Source organism: Caenorhabditis briggsae, assembly GCF_000004555.2.
Source record: "Caenorhabditis briggsae complete genome, chrI, whole genome shotgun sequence".
NCBI classification, from domain to species: Eukaryota; Metazoa; Nematoda; class Chromadorea; order Rhabditida; family Rhabditidae; genus Caenorhabditis; species Caenorhabditis briggsae.
The window spans coordinates 1,376,738-1,399,225 of record NC_013489.2 but is presented as its reverse complement, the minus strand read 5'-3'; the positions used below and the strand labels follow the sequence as shown (position 1 = coordinate 1,399,225).

The following is a 22,488-nucleotide window of genomic DNA, read 5'->3' as shown; positions in this document are numbered from 1 at the left end:
AATATTTTGAAAATTCCAGAAGTTTCCAAAACTTCTGAAAGTTCATAGGAAAATCCAAAATTTTTGAAAGTTCCAAAAAAAATCTAAAAATTGAAGTTCCAGAATCTGAGAATTTCAAATATTACAGAGTCTTTGTTTTTCAGATAAACTAAAAAAATCAAAAATTTAGAAATTCTGAAATTTTATTTTTTCAAAAAATTAAGAAACCCAAAATTTGAAATTCTGAAAAATGACAAAATGCAAAATATCTACAGTTTTTTTCCTAAAGTAACCCAATGTCTACAGTAGTCCAAATTCTCTCAAAGTCTACAGTAACCCAAATTCAAAGGTTCCTCTCATTTGTTCCATTTGGTATATAATTGCCAGGGATGGCCGTGACCGCATTCGTGACTGCGGTCGGTCGTTATTTTGGACAGCTTGAACATATCTACAGTAACCCAAATTGAAAATTTCATTTGTCTCAGCCGTCCTCTGCCTGATAACAACCCAAAAGTTCTCTTTGTTCTCCCAAAAAACGTTTTCTCTCATTTTCCCAACTCTCTCCAGCTCCCAATATAATAATAATAATAGAAATAATAATAATTTTCCTGCTTTAATAGCTCTAGTGGGGTGTATGGATATAATTGTGTCCCCCTTCTTCCCAAAAACCTACCGATTGTTATTATTATTATTATGTCCAACATAATAGTGAAAAGTTTGGGAAGGGGCGGCTCCAGACGGACCCCTTCTCTAAATAGGTGAGAGAGAAATGGAAATAATAATAATATGGAAAATTTTGCGTATGTATGTGTCCCTTTAAATTTCATTTGGTCCCTCTACTCCCCCCGAAAAAAAAGCGAAAACAAATTGGCGACAAGTTTTTGGGGAAAACGGCAGCAAGTTATGATAATTTGGATGTGTCGCGTAGGCAGCCCACAAATTTATTTATTTTTTTCTGGGGGAAGATGGGACCAAATTTGGGGCTCTAACCGAGCAGCGAATTGACAATTTTGAAAAGCACAAATTGGTGTGTGCTCAACTATAGAATGCGAGAAATTGGAATGGAGCTCTTTACTTTAACTCAAATTATCTCGGTTACTGTAAGAGATATCAAAAAGTGGTTGACTAACAAAATTTCACTGACATTATGACAAACCTTTTGTTAGTAAACAAATTTTAGTAGCTCGTATAGGAACCAAGATAATTGAGCTTAACGGCTCGTGTCGGAGCGGCTGGTTCCGTCACCGCCGTATTTGCACACTTTGAGCTTCATTATCTCGATTCCTGAAAGAGATAGCAAAAACTCATAAATTGTTAAAATGTTAATGATCTTATCATAAACATTTTGTTAGTTGACAACTTTATGATATCTTTTACAGAAACCGAGATAATTAAGGTCAAAGTGGAAGTAAAGGCCATGTTGGTCGGGTCGACCCCTACCGACCACACGCCGGCTCATAACTCGGCTCGAATTGGGAATTTTCGTTCAGCTGAAATAGCAAAATGTAGAACTAGACAAGATCTACAGATTTGACTATGTTTGTGCGCCGCTTTTTTTTGGAACACCAAGCCGGCAAAAAAATGGAACTGGGTGCTACAGTAGTTGTTTTAAAGGAGGCAAGACAGCAAAAATTTTGGGGGACAGTTCGGGGGACGAAATCGCGCCGCGCTTATGTAGACCATCGGTCGTCAGGCGCCTTCGCGCCCCCGTAGCTCAGCCGGTAGCGGCGCTGTACACCTGAGCTGCCTGTCATGAGTTCAACCCCTCATGGGGGTTCTCTATGCAAAATATCAGGAACACTTTTTTTTTTGGTGCCTGGCCTCTATTAAGAAAATTTAGAGCTTCCAAAAAAGGGAATTATTTCAATTTTGCGAGTTTCGGTTTTCGAGTATTTCTGAAATATGAGAAAATTTGTCTTGTTTTGGAGACCATCGGCCTATTTCATATTTTACCCCAAAAATTGAAATTTCGGCTCAAAACATATGTCTTTCGATGAAAACATAATCCACGCGGTGACTGATATCTGAGCTCCATAATTCAAACGGTCCCTCTATACTTGTTCCACTCCAACCCCTTTAAAAACCCATTCACATACCAATTTTCTCCTACCTAACTCATTATTCCCATCTACCTTACTTCCTGTCGCCCCTCGACCAAAATTTTCCCCCATTCTCATTTTGATTGGTCCCCCTCCCAACCAACTTCTTTCCCCTTCCCGACACTTCCTGACCCATCGTTAGCTGGCCCATTTAGTTTTGGGCTAGGCGAGGTTCTATTGGAAATTAGCGATTCATTGACTCATAATCAAGTAAATCGGGGCGAGGAATTGGAGGGGTAAAATGCGCGAAAACGGGGGAGGGACTAATTCAATTAGGACCCCTCCGAGGTGTTCGAAGAGAAGGGGGGGGGGGACCAATTAGCCGTGTAGCGCCAAGTCGTTTAGTAATAATAACAATAACAATGGATGGAGCATCTTTGTATATAGTCCCAAAATTTTGACTAATTTCATATATTTTGATAGCGGCTAATTTTGGTATTTATTTTTGTAGACACTATAGTTGTTGCCGTTCGGTTTGGCCTAGAAAAATGTAGTGCTTTTCTGGAAGAATCTTAGAATCCTAACTTGAATGAAAAACACCCAAAATTCAAACCCTGGAAGTCAAAAATTGGTAAAGAACGGACGAAAAGCGGGACATTGGACTTTTGAAGCCTTTTTGGGTTATTTCAGGTGTGTGGTCTAGATAAATGTGTATGTTTTTTGAAGAATCTTGGAATTTCAAGAGCCAAAAGTCTCAAATTCAATAAATTTGCGAAATTTCAGCCCTGCTAGTCAAAAATTGGCTAAAAACGGATAAAAAACGGTTCAACGGCCTTTCGAAGCCTTTTTCGCTCATTTAAGGTTAACTCATTGAAGTTATTTGGCCTAGAGAAACTTAGTTTTTCAAGAAGAATCTGGGAATTTCAAGATTCAAAAAATTCAAATAGTGTCAAATTTCGCAAAAGCTCAAAATTTGAGCCCTTCCAGTCAAAAATCGATTCGTTTCGACGGAAACGGATAAAATGCGGCTGAATGGCGGTCAAAAAGGTTTCATATGAGCTAAGAGGGTGCACAATTGGTTCCAATCCAATGTTTGTTAATTTGAGATTTACAGACTTTGCTATAAGATTTCACCAGGCGTGTTCTTCCCAATTGAAGAAATTTCCAGAAACAAAAAAAACACGGATTTTCCCTTCCTCATCGAAATAGCTGAGCTACACGGCTCGTCGTCTCATTCATTTTGTGAATTAGCTAATTACAAACAAAACAAGTCTTCTTCTCCCTTTTGGTAAAGAGTATCCCTCACCCCAACAATTTTATGACCCATTCAATCGCAGAGACACCCCACAGATTAATTATTTGAGATGGGGGACAGGGACCCCTTCGTTTTCTAGATTTTCTAGTTATTTTGTTTTTTGGGGTTTCTTTAAGGTCCTAGCGGGTTTTTTCAGCCATTAAACCTTAACTGCCCCCCCCCCCCTCTCCTTGAGCCCGAGTGCCTAGATTACTTTGCGCCGTGCCTCATAACTCGGCTCAAAATTAGAACTTTGGTTTGAAACTAAATGTAAAAAGTAGAGCTTGAAGAGATCTATAAAATAATATAACATTCAACTATATCGTATGCCCGAGTTTTGGACCAGAGGCCCCAAAATCTAAGGGTCAAAAAATAGCTCTAGGTTGCACCGGTTTGTGATTCCAAAACTGGCTTTTTCCAGGTATACATCGTTTCCGTACTATTTTGAAGATCTTTTTAAGTTTCATATTTTGCTTTTTGACATAAACGAAAATGCCAAAATGAGCCGAGCTATGTGCCGCGCTATGCGCCGGGATTCGACCCGACCACCGCATCCTCTACGCCAGCTTGACCCAATTTATCTCGGTTCCTGGGACAGATTTCAAAAAGTGATCAACTGATAAGTTGTTGATCATAATATCAGTAAGATTTTATCAGTGGACAACTTTTTGATATCTCATAGCGGAATTGAGATAAATTGGGGCATAGTTAGCGTCCCTGTTTTTGAGGTTGGGATGTTTGACCTCTCTCAGTTTTGACATGAATTATCTCGATTGCTGAAACAGATATCAAAAAATGGTCAAAAAATAAAATATTTCTGATATCATGCTTAACATTTTATTAGCTGACAACTTTTTGATACCTATCCCAGAAGACATGATAAAACGGCTTTAAATTATGGTCCAATAGTTTTCGAATTTTTAAAACTTTTCCTAGTTAACCAATGCTCTCCTTTAAATTTCTCATCATCAAAACTAAAACGGACACAAATGGACAAATTGAATTGAATTGGGTGAGGCCCCACACAACTTCTTCTACAGTAGTCATAATCATTTTGCTCCGCGCGACAAATTTAAACGCGTTACCTCTTCTTGTGCTCCTTATTTGCCTAACGCCTTCCGCTTTTCTCTCTTTCTCGCGAGCAAAACTTTTTGTTAAAAGAAGAAGAAGGGGCGAATAATCAGATTTTCAACACGTTGTACATTTTGGGACCACGCCCACTTTTCGGTGCTCCTCTCGAATGCTTAATCAGCCAGTTATAACGAGCATCGAGGGATGGGGAGAAGAGGGGGCGGAGCTTAGAGGGAGTGGGGAAAATTTTCATTGCGTTTTTATTTGTAAAAGTTTTGTAGTTTAGTTTCTATTGAGAATTTTAGAATTCAGAAATTCAGAAATTCAGAAATTCAGAAATTCAGAAATTCGGAAATTCGGAAATTCAGAAATTCGGAAATTCAGAAATTCAGAAATTCGGAAATTCAGAAATTCAGAAATTCAGAAATTCAGAAATTCAGAAATTCAGAAATTCAGAAATTCAGAAATTCAGAAATTCAGAAATTCAGAAATTCAGAAATTCAGAAATTCAGAAATCCTGAAATTCAGTAATTCAGAAATTCAGAAATTCAGAAATTCAGAAATTCGTCATAGGTTCCTAAACTTTTAATATCCCAAAAATTCTAGATCTCTAAATCCCAAAAATCCCAAAAATCGAAATTCCTAATTTCCTGAAATCCCTAAACTGGAACTCCAAAACTCAAAAACTTCAAAAATCCGAACTCCCTTAACCCCAATTTTCCAAAAAAAAATCCAAGATTCCAAGATCCTCAAAATTCATAAAATCTCAAACTTCCGGATCCCTAAATTTAAAAACCCCTAAAAATCCGATTCCCTAAATTCCTGATCTCCCAAATTTACCTTTTGCCCTTCCTCTCGAAATTCGAAACTCAAAAAACCCATTTTGTTATTTTTACACCACCCCATTTTTCCTTTCATCCCATTTCCGCCCCCGACACTTCAATGAAAATCTTCTAGAATTTTCTTTTATGAATCTAAGAATCTCCTCTTCAGCAGGTGTGAATATCCAATAAAATGACACTATTAGAGTCTCTTTTTTGACTTTGAGTACCTAACATATGCCCCGGGCCTCGGAACACAACATTGTCTCAAGTTGTGATGATGATAATGTACACCATATGGCTTATGAGCTACCGTAATCCCAGGAAAACAAATGTAATTGTATGTGTTGTTGTAACCAGGTGTCAATTTCTAACATAAGGTCCACCTCTGGTGCCAAAAACTTTCCGAAAATTTTTCTCTATTTTTCTGGGGTCCATTGGAGCGCACCACACCGAATTTAATTAATTGCAAGCACATGTGGTGTGAAGGAACGAAAAATCGGAGGAGCGGCAAAGAGATTTTCTCATTTGCGACTCATTAGTTTTTCTCTGGCTTTTATTTTTCAATTTTTCAACATTGTGTGCATCTCCCAAACTATTTTTTTCCATGGTTTTCCCATAGTTTTACCCTGAACAAGCCTTTTAGGAGTCGCACCGCTGAGCTTTGCGGTCGCCATATTTCAAATAACCATATCTCGATTAATGTTTAACATAATTTTTTGAAACTTATAGAGTGTACCAAACAAAACTAGAGCTTTAATTTTGTAGTTTACAACTTTCTTGGAAACTTTGAGCCTAAGGAGATATGCCACGTGGAAGAGGCCCTTCTTACTTGCGGCATAAAGGTACAGCCCATTGTCTGCCCCCCCCCCCTCTTTAAAGGGTAGAAAGGTACCGCCAAAACAGTCGGTCACTTCCACATGGCACATATCTCTTCAGGGCCTAATTTTACAAAAAAAGTTGTCAATTACAAAAATGAAGCTCTAGTTTTGTTTGGTATAGTCTGAAAATTTCAAAAAATTTGGATGAGTTTAAGCAAAGTTTTTGGGTAGCAAAGGTTTTCGGGTAGGCTGGACATTTTTGACTCCTAGAGTCATTTTTAAATGACCATATCTCAATTAGTTCTTGACCAAATTTTATAAAACTTTGATTTTTAAATTGAACATCTTTCTAGCCTTCAAATGAGTATAAATATAACATAGTTAGATCACTAAGCTACAGTCAACGATGGCGTAGCTCAGCGATGCGGCGCCACCCATACTATCTCTTGTGACAGCGTAGCTGAGCTTCAAACTATGGCTTGTTTATACTCCTTTTGAAGCTGGAAACAAGTAAAATTCAAAAATCTAAGTTTCATGAAATTTGGTCGATAAACAAGCAAAATATAATCTTTTGAACTTTTTAAAACTAGGCCTTATTTTTGAATTTTTCGCATTGTTTTGCATTTCTTAACAATTTTGACCTGAAATTTTCCTATTTTTTGAATTACAGAGTGCCCTCCCACGCCCCATCGCCGGTGAACAGCTACACGGCAAATGTTACTATGGACGTGGCACTGTTGACAATGGAAGACACCTCGAAGCCGACAACGTCGTCGTCAAATCAACAAAATGGAAGTTCTGGAGAAGCCAATAGTCGGGGTAGGAAATTCGAAAATTTTCGAAAATCCTGATATTTTAGCTTCCTGAAACGATGCGATTTTTACAAATTTCGAAATTTCGCAAATTCTAAAAATCCAGTTTTTTCCAGACACCACCTCACCAGTACTCCCAGACTCCGCGGATATCATGCGAATGCTCACCGACGCCAGTGGCCCAATTTTTGGATTGGATTTAGGTGAAATTTTTGGATTTTTACGAAAATTGATCTTTTGAAAAAGTTCCTATCGACCTTTATATTTTTCATAGAGATCTGACCATTTTAAGTTGAAATATGGAACTTTAAATTGTTGAGCACGCGGTCAAATATCTATATTTCAGCTTAAAATGCTTCGTTTTCTACAATTTTTGTACCAATCGATTAGGAATTTTCGGGGCCACATTCTCCAAAAATTTTCTTTAAATTAACAGAAAATTTCAGCCAGCGACACAGCGAAATGTCATCTGGAGCGACTTCTAGGCGGTGCAACCGCATTCGAGGACCCGGGAAGTTTGGCGAATTTTCAATTTGATCCACAAAATTTGGGATTCGCCGATATTTCGCCGTTTTCGACACTTCGAAATTCGTCGAAAACGCTGAAATGTCCGAAATGTAATTGGCATTATAAGTATCATGAGACGCTGGAGATTCATATGAAGGAGAAGCATAATGATGTGGATGTGAGTTTTTTTTTTGGAGTTGTTGGTTTTTTTTTAGTCCCGTTCGTACAGTACCGGTAAGTAAGACATGTCTAGTGCATACTCATTTGAAAGCTCTAAAGTAGCCGAATTCAAAAATCTAAATTTCATGAAATTCGTTTTAAGCATAATCGAGATATGCTCATTTGAAGTATAAGGTCCGCATAGCTAAAGCACCGATCAATAAATCAACTTAAAAATACGTTTTTGTATATTTATCTTGTTAACCGGTACTGTACCTTGGGACAATAAACGGACGGCCATTCTTAATTTAGGATCCCATGATCCTAAGGGTTAGAGGCCCTTTTTTGACTGGTACTGAAGCTGAACCTGAAATATAATATAGCTTGTAACCACAACCGCCTAACTTAACCTGAAACTCAAAAATTCCAATCTTCCAGGTCAAATGCATCTTCTGTGTCGAAAATCGACCCCACCCAAAGCTGGCACGTGGCGAGACCTACTCCTGCGGCTACAAACCGTACCGATGTGATGTGTGCCGCTACAGTACCACCACAAAAGGCAATCTGAGCATTCATATGCAAAGTGATAAGCACTTGCACGCGATGCAAGAGTTGCCCAATAGTATAGGTGAGTTAAACATCTTCTAGATGAGCTCACAACTTCTTAGATGTGTAGCTAAGCCATACAAAGATTGTCTCAAAAATTCCTTATCGATAAGTACAAGTTTCGTGGAAAACGGAGCATTCTGAGCTCAGATATGGGGTTTTGAAAATAAAGCTACCGCATAGCTCGAAAATTCAAAGAATCTCAGCTCTAAATGTGTCAATCTCAAAAAAAATTATACAGATCGATAAAAAATTTTAAGCATTCTCACTTGTCAGGTTAAATGTTTTAAAAAATTCCAGAATTCGCCGCGAATTTCGCTTGTGGTGCTGGTGCTCCAGTGAGTCGTAGCAGCCCAATTGAAGAATCCGACTTATCTCTTGTCTGCCTCATCTGCGGAATCTTCGCCACAGAATCCATCGCCGAGATGATGGAGCACGTCGAGAAAGACAGATCCAGAACTTTCCAAGGCGACGTCACTCTTCTGAATGGGAACTTCAGATGCCATCTGTGTCCATATAATACGACGTTGAAGGCTAATTTCCAGTTGCATACAAGAACGGATAAGCATTTGCAGAAGGTTCAGACGGTGAGGATCCTTAATTTTAAGTCTTTATTTTCCATTTTCTATTATTTTTTCTGGATCTCCAAACTGTTTTATTGTTTTAGAAGCCGTCAATTTTAACCCAATTTATCTCGATTCCTGGGACAGATATGAATAAATTGTTAACTAATAAAATATTGGTGATAATATGATAAATGTTTTATCAGTTAATCACTTTTTGATATCTGTCCCAGGAATTGAGATAATCTAGGTCAAAGTTGAAGGACCCGTCTATCCCAGCGTAGAAGGACTCCTGAACTTTAGTACGTTCTATCTTGGTTCCTGGGACAGGTATCAAAAAGTAGCGAACTAATAAAATGTTTATCATAATATGAAAAACATTTTATCAGTTGACCACTTTTTGATATCTGTCCCATGGATCGAGATAAATAAGGTCCCTTCTGTATCCCAAATTCCATTCTCTTAATGTTCTTCCTGTGTTTGTATGTATGAGTATACACAAACACAAATACCGAAGACCCGATTTGCATTTTCCCCGCCATGGCCGCCAATACATACTATAAATTCATGATTTAATGGTGTAATGAGTAATGTTTGCTCAGGAATTGGGCGCCTCATCGGCGGCCGCAACTTTGATGATCATTCTCACCTTCTTCAAGGTAATATTGCCAAGTTTCGAGAGGAAATGAGAGAGAGAGAGAGAGAGAGAGAGAGAGGGAGAAAGAGATGATACCTCAAGTTGGACCATTCGATATTAAGCTGAAGCTCTGGAATCCGAGAATTTGAGAACTGAGAATTTTCAGAACGTGGAGAAGATCTAGATCCGGGTTTTGAGAATCTAGGAATCTAGAAATTCCAAAATCAAAAACCTTGGAATCTTAGAGCCTCTAGAACTCTAGTCTAAGAATATAGAAATCTAGGGAACTTGGTATCTAGAACCCATAACCATTTTCCCTCTAATTTCTTCTTCTACCAATTTTCTCCGGAAACTGTTCTTCTATTATTTTTTTTTCTCACTTTCCACACTTTAACCTTTTCCCCCTCCAAAATTCTCATGATTCCTTGTAGTCGTGTCGTCGCGCCCATTAGTGTCCCCCCCCCCCGGTAGAGTTTCTTTGTCCTCAGTTTTCCAGTTTCTCGAAATTTCAAAAAAAAATTTCTTCTCCAATCCAATTAGTGACACAAGACCTGTCAATTTGAATAAATTTAATATAAATTTAGTGATGATGATGATGGCACAGCGTGAAATTTTTCTTCATCCTCTTCTCCTTTTTTTTTTCTTAAGAACCCAGAAATAAAAAGATGAAGAAGGGCCTATTAAACGATTAGAATGTGAAAAGAATCCTCTCCCAATAAACCTTGCCAAAAGGTCGAGTATCCAGCCAGCCGCCCTTCGACCGCCGGCGACCCGTTGGCGGCTTGGCGAAGGCGGTTATGAGGCGCTTTCAATTAGATGGGCGGGGCTTGTTTCTTCGTCGATGAAGAAAAATAGGAAGGAGAAAATGAAGAAGTCGATTGGCTGCTGCTTCTGTTTGGAGGAAAGGGGAGGGAGTTGATGAGTGAAGAAGAGGAAGGCCACGCCCCTTGGAGAGCTATACGAGATTTTGAATTCCTCGTGGATTTTTTGCGTTTTTCAAAAAATGCACCTTGTTAATTAGATGATTATAGTTAATTAAAAATCGGGTAACGAGATAGAAGGCAGTTAATTACATTCAAAGTTTGAGCCGAAATTTGTGGGCTTTAGCACCAAATTTTGATTATAGAGCCTAATCTGAAAAATCAATAAATAGTTTTTGATTTGTCTGAAAATTTCAGACTAGATGAAACACACTTAGAGCTTCATTTTTGTAGTTGACAACTTTTTTATAAAATTAAGCCTCGAGGAGATATGCCACGTGGAATGGAACCTCCGACATGAAGGGATCCCCTTCATTTTTTTTTGGAGAGGGGGGGGGACCTTGAAGGGGGGCGGCGCCAAAATCAAAGGTCCCTTACACGTGGCATATCTTCTCAGGATCTAGTTCTACAAAAAAGTTGTCAACTCCAAAAATGAAGCTCTAGCTTTGATTAGTGTATTCTGGAAATTTCAGAAAATTTGGGTAAGTTTGAGCGAGGTGTTTAGGTAGAGGAAGTTGAAGGTTTTTGGCTGGAAATTCGATTAGAAGTTGAATTTCCACAATTTTCGATTATCAGCCTTCTAGATCCTTATCATTCCGGCTGAAATCTCCTGGAGTCATCCGGACCAGCAGACACACAGAATTCATTGGCTAATTCTTTTTTTTCTCTCTCTCTCTCTCAATTTCCTTTCTTCATTATTTCATACACCTGTTACCACTTAATTCGCCTATTATCCTTCTCATTACCTTCGATTTTTGCCGGAGGAGAGGCCTGAAGACGTCAACGTCTTCTTCTTCTTCTTCTCCGACATTGGCGCCCGTCTCCCCGCTCGTTTTTTCCTCTCCTCTTCGAAATGAGACGATCATTTTCGTTCTATTCATTTGCCTTTAATCCTTACCTCTTTTCTTTCGTTTTTCCCCATTTCTCATTTTCCTACCTGTCATTTCTCGAAGATGTTTTTCTTTTCTTACGAATCCCATCCCTCACAGAATCTGACATACTTTGTCTCGGGATTCTGAGATACTGAGGTTTCAGAGGATCTTAGAATTTCAGAATCTCAGAATCTTGGAAAATTCAAAAATTGAAGAATCCTGGAATTTGTAAATAGAACCTTCCGAATTTCAGAACGTAAATTTTCAGTTTTCAATTATTTTGAAAATCTGAAATTCAGGATTCTGAGATACTGAGATTCCGATATTCTGAGATACCGAGATTTCGAGATTCTTAGATCCTCAGATTCTTAGATTCTGAGTAAGGATTCCATTCGGTCGGGAAATTTAGCCGACCGACCGACCACCGACCGAGCCGACCGACAGCCGACCAAGCTGACCGATCGGTCGGCGCGCCGACCATTTTCGTGCATTTGCGCGACAACATGCCGGAGAGTGTTTGCGTACATTGCATTGTATTAGGTTTGCAGGAAAGTAACTGTCCCTTGTTTTATTTGTGAATAGTACAAAAGCCGGATTAATCCAAGATTAGCAGTATGCACCGTCGTGGTCCACGACGTGTTGGCAATGTTTAGATAACTTGTGGATACAATACCTTCAAAAGCCAGCTAGCCGAGAATCAAAGTATTCATTTTTTCCTGCTTTTCACATAAATGGTGCAAATTTTCGTATTCTCTAGATGAGGTGTATCTCTCCGAATATCCAATAATCTGATAGAGCTCAGTCGGGACTATAAATAGGTGAGAGAGAACGGTCCCGCTGAAGCTGCTCAGGTCTGACTTGACTGCAGATAAAAAATGAAAAAATCTCATGTTCACGGAAAGTCACGCCGTACCTGAGCCGCTTTGGCTGGACGGTTCTCCTTTACCCCCGTTAAAGACTTGATTCAGCTCTATCAGATCATTGGTTATTCAAAAGTATACGGCGTCATCTGGAGCTTTAGGACTTTAACACAATTGATGCCTGAAAAAATGGACTGGAGGGATACTTTGACTTGCCTTTGACTAGCTCGCTTTTTGAGGGATGGTACCCACAAGTTACCTGAACATTGCCAACATGTTGTGGACCACGACAGTGCATATTGCTAATTCTGGATTATTCTTGTGTTTGTGTCATTTACTAATAAAAAAATGGACAGTTACTTTCCTGCCAACCTAATATTTTACGACAAACTATTCATTAAATGCCTCGTTTGTCGTAAAGTAAAGTGCCTCGTACGCAAAAATGTGTAATTTGATGCGCAAATGAACGAAAACGGTCGGCGGGGTCGGTCGGCGGTCGGCGGTCGGCGATTTTCGACAGACCGAAATGGGAGCCTTAATTCTGAGATTCTGAGCTTCTGAAAATTTAAGGATCTGAGGTTCTAAAGTTCTGAGATTTTCAATTTCTCGGATTCTCAAACTCTAAAATTCTGAATCTGAGAATTCTGAATGAATCTGAGAATTCTGATATTGAAATTAGAGGTTTTGTGATTTTTCAAACTTCTGAAAATTTTAAACTTGAAAATATCAGAATTTCAGTATGCCACTAATTGCTTCAAAAAAAGTTCCAAAATCCTGAAAACATCTGAAAATTCCAGAATCTTCAGAATCTCAGAATATTCAGAATCTCAGAATTTTCAGAATCTCAGAATCTTCAGAATCTTCAGAATCTTCAGAATCTTAAAACCTTCAGAATCTGTAGAGGCTCGAAAATCCAATTTCCCAAAAATCTAAAATACAAATGTTCAGTTTTTTGAAAATTTAGAATCTCAGAATCTCAGGACATCGGAATCTTCAGAATCCCGAAATCTCAAAACACAGATTTTCAGAAATCGATAATTCAAATTTCCAAAATTTAAAAATTCTAGCATCATCCTGTAAGCTAGCTCTCAAAAAATCTAAATTTCCAGCTTCATAAAAATTTCTCATTTCCTATCTACGCTTTTTTTTCGAAAAAGAATGATTAACAAGGGAAATTACTCCTCTCTCTCTCTCTCTCTCTCTCTCTCTCTCTCTCTCTCTCTCTCTCTCTCTCTCTCTCTCTCAAATGATTTCCTGGAAAAATCCTCTCATATGACCCTTATTATCCAAACCCTCTCTTCTCAATCAAAATCCAATTTTGTCTGCGACTCTTCATCTTCCCACTCTCTCTCTCTCTCCCAAAAATTAAAGTTCCTGTCCTTAAAGTTCGGAAGTATACGTCCTCCCCTCCTCCTCGTCCTATTTATCCTATTCCTTTCTAAAAATCTCCTCTAAAAACCCATTACTCTATTGGAGCTCATCGAGCCATTTCCGGTACTTTTCCCTCTCCAAAAACTTTTTCATATTGGCTTAGTACCCTTATTATGATTGGTTTTCGAAAATTGGCTGGAGCCAATTTTCGAGAAGACTCTTTGAATTTTTGAAATGGATTCTTAGGATTCTTAGGAAACTTAGGATTCTCAAATCAGGGATTTCCTCAAGTGGGATTGATAAAACTTTACAAAATTTGAATCTTCTGGAACTTCAGCAATATCGAAATCTGAAATTTTCAAATTCCTATCTGATCTTCCGAATAATCCGATTTTCTCAAACTCTAGAATTTGTTTAGGAAGTTTCAGAATTTTCGAATTTCTCGAAGAAATCAACAAACCTACAAAATCTAGTTCACAGCGGCCTAACTTTCTTCTCCATGGCCTAACTTTTCCATTCCTTTGTTTTTCTCCCAAATTTCCCGCACTCTCCGCCGTCTGTCACCCCCACTTGACCATAATAAAGTCGCCCCCTCCTCATGAACTCTATTCACACTTTTGATGATATTATGCCCCTACTGTCTTAATTCTTAATCCCCCCCCCCCTCTCAAGAAAGTGCCCCCATGGTCCCATAGACACATAAAACAAAGGAAAGTGATTTATAGGCGAATCATCTTCGCGAAGGAGCCCGTCCGCACACGGCCATCTACCGTCTCTCATCAACGAAATCCAGTGTCCAGGTGCTGTGTCGACAGTGTCAAGAAGTGATTTCGAGCAGTGAGGCGCTTCGTGAGCATCGACACTTTTTATCCGCCAAGCCGACGTGGCGATGCAGAATTTGTAGTTTCGAGTGTGAGACTGTTGCACTTGCGTTGGGTGAGTAAAACGTCTGTGTGTCGGTTTGTCCGAGATTTTCTGGGTTTTAACAATGAAGGGGCATAAGCCCAGCTATACATGCGGTCACAGAAAAATTTCCTGATAAGTTTGTTAATAGTCTCATATCTCGGCTCAAAAGATTCTGATTTTGATGAAAATATAACAAATCGATAGGGAATTTTTCGAACTCCTGGCGGCGCTATTGCCTGAGCTTCGCGGTCACAAAAGTTACATTTTCTGCGAATTCCGGAAATTCTCTATCCACCTGTATAACTTTTATTGGAATCGGAATATTTTGAGCTGAGTAATAAGCCGTCCTTATTTTGCTCCAGGACCAAATTTTGGCAGTTTTTTTTTCAATTTTGAAATTTTTCTCGGAAATAACTTTTCAGGTTTTGAATGAACACCAAAATGGTCTTAAAATGTGCAATCGATCAGTCTCAATTTTGTTGTAAACGGAGCATTTTAAGCTGAGATTTGGGGTTTTGAAATAAAAATTAATCGAATAGCTCGAAAATTCAATGTACCATATCTCGGCCAAAAATGATTGGGTTACGATGATAATGATACAGATCGATAGACAATTTTTTGTATTTTAAGAATTTCAAAGATCGATGTATTAGCACCGACATCCTCGAAATTTGACAAACAAGTTGAACTACCTATAGGGGCTTTAACAGTGACCGCATAGCTCATATCAATAGCCTGTATTATTTGACACCTCCCAAAATCAGACACACTCTTTTCGCGGCCGATTAATTTGTGCTGCCTCCGATTTTCCCACTCTCCCTGTCCTTTAGTACACATACACACGAATCCACTTGTACCTCTAATTACGGTCAACAAGTTTGTCTCGGAAAGCGAGAGAGGGAGGGTTTAGTTTATTGGACAGAATGAATGAATGCAAAATCAAAATGAATAGTCCTCTCGGTGGGGGTAACCGACCATTCTCCCGGTCTCTGTCTTTTCAAAACATTATAATCCTTGCATTTCATTATAAGGTCCGCCACCACCACCATCTCTCGGCCTTGACTAGAGGGGGTTTATATTCCCATGATTTGACACCTTGTATGGGGAGAAAAATCTATTGAAATTGGATTTTTTTTGGTTGATGTTAATAAAGCCAGTAGGAGGATTGAAATGACAATGAATTTACTCCTCGTCCATCGATGCGTATCGCTGAGAGAGGGAATTATAATCGGCGGCGCTGTTTTTTCCAATTGTTAGATTTTATAATTCTTTTCATATATTTTTTTGTTGTAGGACACATGACTTGCCACGAGCCGTCGACTTGGACCGAGACTACTACACAACACGGTAGGTTGTCTTTGATTTTTTTTCTGACTTTGGATTTTGGGATTACTGTAGATTTAATTTTTGGGGATGGGCTCTAACCGCCCATAGTTTACAGAAGTCTTGCTGAAATCCAAGGAGAGGGTCCAATATTTTAAATTCTTTTTTTCAAGAATCCAGTTCCAAGGATTGGGTCCTTAACACTCTATTAGAGCTCTTCTCCACCTCTTAAACCGTCAACTTTGAGCCTATATATCTCCATTACTGTGGAAGGTATCAAAAAGTTGTCAACGGATAAAATGTTTATCATTTTATCAAAAAAATTTTATTAGTTGAACACTTTTTGATATCTCTTACGTCCTTATTTTCGGGGCTGGCAAGTACGGACTACGCCAGCTTTGAGCCTATATATCTCACTTCCTGGGAAAGATACCAAAAAGTGGTCAACTGGCAAAATATTTATCGTTTTATCACAAATATTTCATCAGTTGATCACTTTTTGATATCTATCACAGGGTGCGAGATAAATTGGCTCAAAGTTAGTTTTCCTTATGTTGTACCACTTTACTCTAAAAAGACCCAAAGGTTTGTAATTTTTTCACGTCCATCATTTTTCTGGATTAGCGCAAAATTTTTCTCTAAAATTTAGAACATTTGCACCTTACTCCCTGGAGAGACTCCCGGATCCCACCAACTAACAGCAAAGAATTGATGAATCGGCTTGTTTCCTCTTTTTGACTTTTTTCGCCAAAAATTTTAGAACACACAACTTGTCTAATTTAAGCGATGTACATTTTATGCACACATGAATTTGCCAAGGGTTTCGAAATAGAGCCACAAGTCCACGCTTCAGGTCAAAAGCCTAGATTCTAGGTACAGGTGCAAGTTCAAGGATCCAGGTCCAAAGGTTCCAAGGTTCCAAGGATCCAAGGTTCCAAGGATCCAAGGTTCCAAGGTTCCAATGTTCCAAGGTTTTAAGGGTTCAGGTCCAAGGGTCCAGGTCCGAGGGTCCAGGCTCCAGGTCTAAGGGTCCAGATTCCAAGTTCTAGATACGAAGGTTCAAGCTTGAGGTCCAAAGTTCCAAGGTTCCAAGGTTCCAAGGTTCAGGTCCAAAGATCTAGGCTCCATGTCCATTTTTTCTTGGGTTCTTTTAAAACGGCCTTAGCGACCTTATTACCCCTATGAGTCCTTCCAGAACGGTTCCATGTCTTCAGATCCCTTTAAGACTGTCCTCGAAACCTCTTTTTCCCGAGCCCTCAGCCCTTGGGTTCTCTCTAATTTGCGAATAACCCTAGAGGTAAAAGTTGTACATTTCTACATGTCGCCATATATATATATATCCTCCAATCATAATACATTTTTGTTTTCTCTCAATCTCCCGCCCTCCTAATCTCTTTTCATTCTACCAATTTGGCCTTCTCTCTGCCAATCAGGAGGAACCCGCCCGTCTCCGGTCCCGTCATTGAGTTCCGCAATTAGTGCTCTATTCTTTCTATTTGGGCTTCTCTATCTACGGCTTACAACGTTTTCGCAGCCAGCTACGCGCGGTCAATGAATTGGCTAATCATTTCATTGAGAGAATTCGGAAATTATCTTCATTTCATCCCAGGGTAGGGCTCTTTTGCTCAACTAGCCAGCTCACGGTTGAGAGGGATGGGAAAAGACAAAAAAAAACGGGGGGAGGGGTGAAAATTGATACCTCCGGGATCCGCCGCACAATTCCCGCACAAAAACAGTACAAACATACGGTATACATAACAGGGGAAAAGACGAGGGCAGATCAATTTCCTCATCAGAGACATTTTTTTTAAAGTTTTGGCTTTGTTTCGATTTGTGGACAAAATGGAGGAAAGTTTTTTGGCTTTTTCTTGGGTTTCCACATTTTTAAAAATTCAGATTCCACAAATCTAGGAAACTAAGAATCTTGAAACCTCGGAACCTTAGAATCTGAAAATCTGAAAATCTCAAGAATTTCAAAATCTCAGGATTTCAAAATCTAAAATCTCTCAGATTCAGAACCTCTGAACTTAGAATCTAAGAATTTACGAAAAAAAAAATACATTTTGAGATATTGGGATTTGTTCCAAACTTCCGATTTTTTCACGAATTTCAGATTTTCGTAAAATCGCTTAAAATAAAAATTTCCAAAAAATTTCCGATTTTTAAAAATTTAAAAATTCTGCGAATTTCCAAAAAAAAGTTCCAAGATTTCGTAAAATTCTTAATTTTGGAAGACTCTATAAAGTTCGGAAATTTTAAAATTTTCACAATATTCCGAATTCTGGAAATTTTCCGAAATTTTGAAATTTCAAAAATCTCGAAATCCGAAGTTTTCAAAATTTTCGAAATTTAAAGAAAATTTACAAAAAACCCCAAATTTTCAAAATGTCCTAAATTCCTAAAAGTCCCACAAAAATCTAGGAAATCCAAATTTTCGAAATTTCAAAAAATCCCAAAAAAAATGCCAGAATTTTCTTCAAATCCCAATATTTCCAAAATCGTCTTAAAATCTTAAAACCGAAATTTCCAGAATATTCTCAAAATACGAATATTTCCAGAATTGTTCCCAAATCCCAACAATTCCAAAATTTTCACAAAATTCTGAAATTCCCAGTGTTGTCTGAACATTCCCAAAAATTCCAGATTTTTTTCAAAATCACAAAATTCTAAAACTTCCTAGGAACTCCTAAAACTTTCAGCATTTTTTTTTAGAATCTCAAAACTTGGCACAAATTTCTCATGATCCCGAAATCCGCAAAATTCTTCCCCAAATTTTCAGTATTCATTTCACCAAAAATAATATATCATTTCCCTATCATTTTTTTCATGATGAATCAGTTTTAGTTTTGAGAACGAAAAAGAAAGTCACAACATTTATTTCCTTATATACACATCCATAATTTTTCTCCTCTCTCTCTCTCTCTCTCTCTTTTCCCATTTTTTGATGATGAAAAAAATCATCATCATCAATATATTTTTATGTAGATTTTGAATCATTGGCTAGCTCTTTACAGAAATGATGATTTGTCAATAATTTTCAAAAAAAAAAGTTTTGAGAATCGAAATTTATAGCGAGAGAGAGAGAGAGAAAAGGGAAAAGAGATGATGACCAAATAAAAATATATAATATCGCCCATTTGACTTTGCCTTTTTTTAGTATATACAGTCAATAAATGTGTCACTCTTCTCCCAAAAGAAGAGCTTCATAAATTTTCATTTTTTCGAGAAATTTGTCTTTCGGAGAAAAAAAACTATTGGTTTGTTATTGGTTAGATATCACCCGGTAAATTAGGACCTAATTAGTGGCTAATTAGAGCCTAATTTACTAATTAGACTAATTTTCCCGACAGTTCAGCATTTTGAAATGGAAATTCAGCTAACTTGGTAGCTTAGAATCCAATCCAAAACTTCAGACTAAAAGGGCTACTGGTTAATTTGAGGTTTATTAGTGGCTAATTAGGCGCTAATTAGTTATTCGAATAATTTAGAGAAAAAGAGGACCTCAAAATCATAGACATCGGTATTTCGATAATCAATTTCAGCGAAATTCAGAATTATCGTAATTGTAATTTCAAAAATTCAAAGAAATCCGAAATGTTGAAATTTTGAATTTTAAAGTCCTCCTTTTGACCTAAAGCTCTATTTAAAAAATACTGTAATGTCAGCTCTTTCAAAGCAAATGTTGAGTTTCAGTATCTGAACTGTTTTAGGCTATTCCATGATAAACCTCTAATAGAAGGGCACTCTTAACTTTGAGCCATTTTATCTCAGGTCCCTTAAAATATATCAAAAAGTTGTCAACTGATAAAATGCTTAGCATAGTTTTTACAACGTTTTATCAGTTGATCACTTTTTGAAATTATTCACCAGAAGCCAGATGAATAGGGTCAAAGTTACCGTATCCCCGAACCTACCCTTCCACTACTTTTTCGTTTTCCCCAAAACCTCCAAACCTCCTATCAAGCTCGTTAATCTTGAAACTTCCCTCCAAAGTGCAAAAAATCTCTCGAATCCCAAAAAAAGCGCCAGTCGAGTTAAGTTTAACTAGTCAAAGTTTTTCTCCGAGGCGCTTCAAGATTGCTCATCTCCAGCTGCCAATCTTGCACATTAAGCAATTGGCTCATTGGCGGGGGAGTCCTTGGAGGGTCCGCGCGCATTTTCCAAGAACCGAAGAGTCATCTTCTTTGATATCTGGCCCCCGGGGACACCCGCGGATAGATCGGGCCCCCCGTTTCTGACACCCAACGAAGAACCAAAAACTTGGTTTCTCTCTCTCTCTCTTTTTCTTTAATGTAATGGGCCGGAATTAAGGGAAGAGGAGAGAAAGAGAACTGATTTGGTGGTATATAGGAGGGGTGGAGCTTGGCGCATCTTTGTTTTGGATTTTTGGAAGAAGAAGGAAAAGAAGACGTCAGGAAAGAAGAAGACGTCTAGTTAGTGGTTAAACGAATCAAGTCAAGAAATTTAGAGATATGTGTGCTGCAAAGCCCCCATGCCAATTTGGGAGCTCTGGCTAGAGCTGTCCCGTCCGTTGCTTCATTTTTGACTTTTTCCCTCAAAATCGATGACACATATCTTTTATTTTTATTAGCCACATCATCAAAGAGCCAAATACAGTACTTCTTCAAGGATTTTTGTTTGCAGAGTGGCGCCAAAAATGCAGAAATTTAGTGAAAACCAGGCATTTTTAAAGTGCAAAAATGGCATTTCAGACTTTTTGGATTGTCTGAAAACATTAGAGTGTACTAAATAAAACTAGAGCTTTAATTTTGTATTTAACACTTTTCTCCTAAAATCAGGTAATGGAGAGATATGCCACGTGGAAGAGACTCGCCTACCTTGCGGCCTGGAGGTCCACCCCCCTTTTTTTTTGTTAGGCGCCACCCTCCTTGAGGGGTGGCGCCCAAAACACAGGGCCTCTTTAAAACGGCTTATCTCATCAGGGCCTAATTTTAGAGAAAAGTTGTCAATTACAAAAATGAAGCTCCATTTTTGTTTCATATTCTCTGAAATTTTCAAACTAATCCATTAAATATGAAGCTTGTTCTAGCTCGTTGGCCGCAAGAAGGGGGTGGTGGCGCCCAAAATAGGATGCCCCTCTTCCACGTGGCATATCTTCTCAGGGCCTAATTTTACAGAAAAGTTGTCAATTACAAAAATAAAGCACTTTGTTTGTTTAGTATAGTCTGAAAATGTTAAACTACTCGGACAAGTTTGAACTCCTTTTTTCAAGCTTCTGAGAATGAGCAAAATTCACTGTTTGACGGTTTTTTTGGAAATTTCAAGCTAGGAATTTCTACCAATTTTGAACCAGTGTTAAACTATTCTTATCATTTGTAGACTCGTTTTTGAACGATAATTAGGTCCATTTGTATTGTTTTAGGCCCTTTTAGGCCACGGGCAATTTTTCATGCTCCCGCCTACGATAGCGCCAATAATTAACTAACTATTTTTCATTCCCCATTCACATTTCTGTATACAAAAAGATGAAGAAAAGACTGTACAAAGAGTTGTGTGTCAACATGAATAATAATTATGTATTATAGGATGGAGAGCCCCTTTTCTTGAAAAGGAAATGATGATGAAAACAAAATTTTTCCCATAATTACCATTTTCTCTTTTGTATAATACAGAAAAAGCGACCCGACCCTTCTTCTTCCCGACCCTAAAAATATCATTATAATCATCAAGTTGGTACACAAGACCCCAAAAAAGGCCATAAATTCAATTTCCATCGATGTGTTAGAGAGAGAGAGAGAGAGAGAGAGAGAGACGCAGAGAAAGCACAGAGAAAAAGGGAATCGCGACGCTCCTCCTCAATTTCGTCTATTTATTTACAGCTCCTCTTGGTTCCCTTTTTCTCTCTTTTTCTCTAATCTCTCTTTGATTTTTCACCACCTCCTCGTTCATCATCATCATCATCATCATCATCATCATCAACGTTTGCGCCGCTCGTCGCTTACAGTAATCATTGATAAGCTCCGCCCACCATCCGGTGTTTGCCCTTTGATGAATCAAGAAGAGCGATGAGCAATTAGGCGACACCTCTAGGCACCTAAAATTTGCAGTTCTTGGGTCCTTGGGTCCTTGGTTCCTTAGATCACTGGGTCCTTGGTTCCATAGGTCCATGGTTCCCTCTCTCTTTTTTTTTGCGTTTTTGGACCTCAGCTCTTTGGGTTCTTAGGGTTTTTGATACTTTGGTCCAAGAGTCTTGGATCCATGAGTCTTGGATCCATGAGTCTTGGGTCCATGGGTCTTGGGTCCATGAAGTTTGAGTCAATGGGTCTTGGGTCCATAGGTCTTGGGTCCATGGGTCTTGGGTCTTTCGATCCTTAGGTCTTTCGATCCTTGAGTCTTTGGATCCCGTCATCTGATCTTTCCCGTCCCCTCTACTCGCTTTTCGGAGGTTTTTTGCTTGGAATTCCGAATTTTCTGAAACCTATAACTCTCTATAACAAATCTATAATTTTTGCAGATTTCAAAGTGATGGAGGACGCGGCGTACGCCTGTGCCGGATGCGATTTTACAACGAGTGAGTTTTTACAGTTTTTTTTTTGAGTTTTAAGGCTTTACTTGGACAAAAAAACCCCATTTTCGGATCTTTGGGGTGCTTGGAGATCGATCAGTGACCTATTGTCCATTCCCAAAACCCCCAAGCCTGCTTCAATTTACAATCCGCTATCCCGCTTGACCTTTTTGATCTAAAATCGAGTTTTGGAGTCTTCTGTAGATCAAATTCAGCCTACGGGATAGGCGGAGTGCCGTAGGATGTCCCTACGAGTCCAAAAAGTCTGAAAAGCCCCTAGTCAAATATTTTTTTTTTCAGTTTTTATCAGTGTTATCACTGATAAGCACTGGGGTCATTAA

At 38.5% G+C, this 22,488-nt stretch overlaps 2 protein-coding genes across 2 annotated transcripts; both read left to right on the top strand.

Moving 5' to 3' along the window:
* Positions 1-6,747: 6,747 nt before the first annotated feature.
* CBG25174 lies at positions 6,748-8,792 on the top strand (the record flags this gene model as incomplete). Its single annotated transcript, XM_045239876.1, has 5 exons — positions 6,748-6,844; positions 6,954-7,040; positions 7,284-7,543; positions 7,942-8,131; positions 8,410-8,792. 5 exons carry the CDS (start codon positions 6,748-6,750, stop codon positions 8,790-8,792), a joined length of 1,017 nt encoding a protein of 338 aa, XP_045098394.1.
* A 13,315-nt stretch (positions 8,793-22,107) lies between these two features.
* On the top strand, positions 22,108-22,488 carry CBG25173 (the record flags this gene model as incomplete). Its single annotated transcript, XM_045239813.1, has 2 exons — positions 22,108-22,153; positions 22,448-22,488. 2 exons carry the CDS (start codon positions 22,108-22,110, stop codon positions 22,486-22,488), a joined length of 87 nt encoding a protein of 28 aa, XP_045098393.1.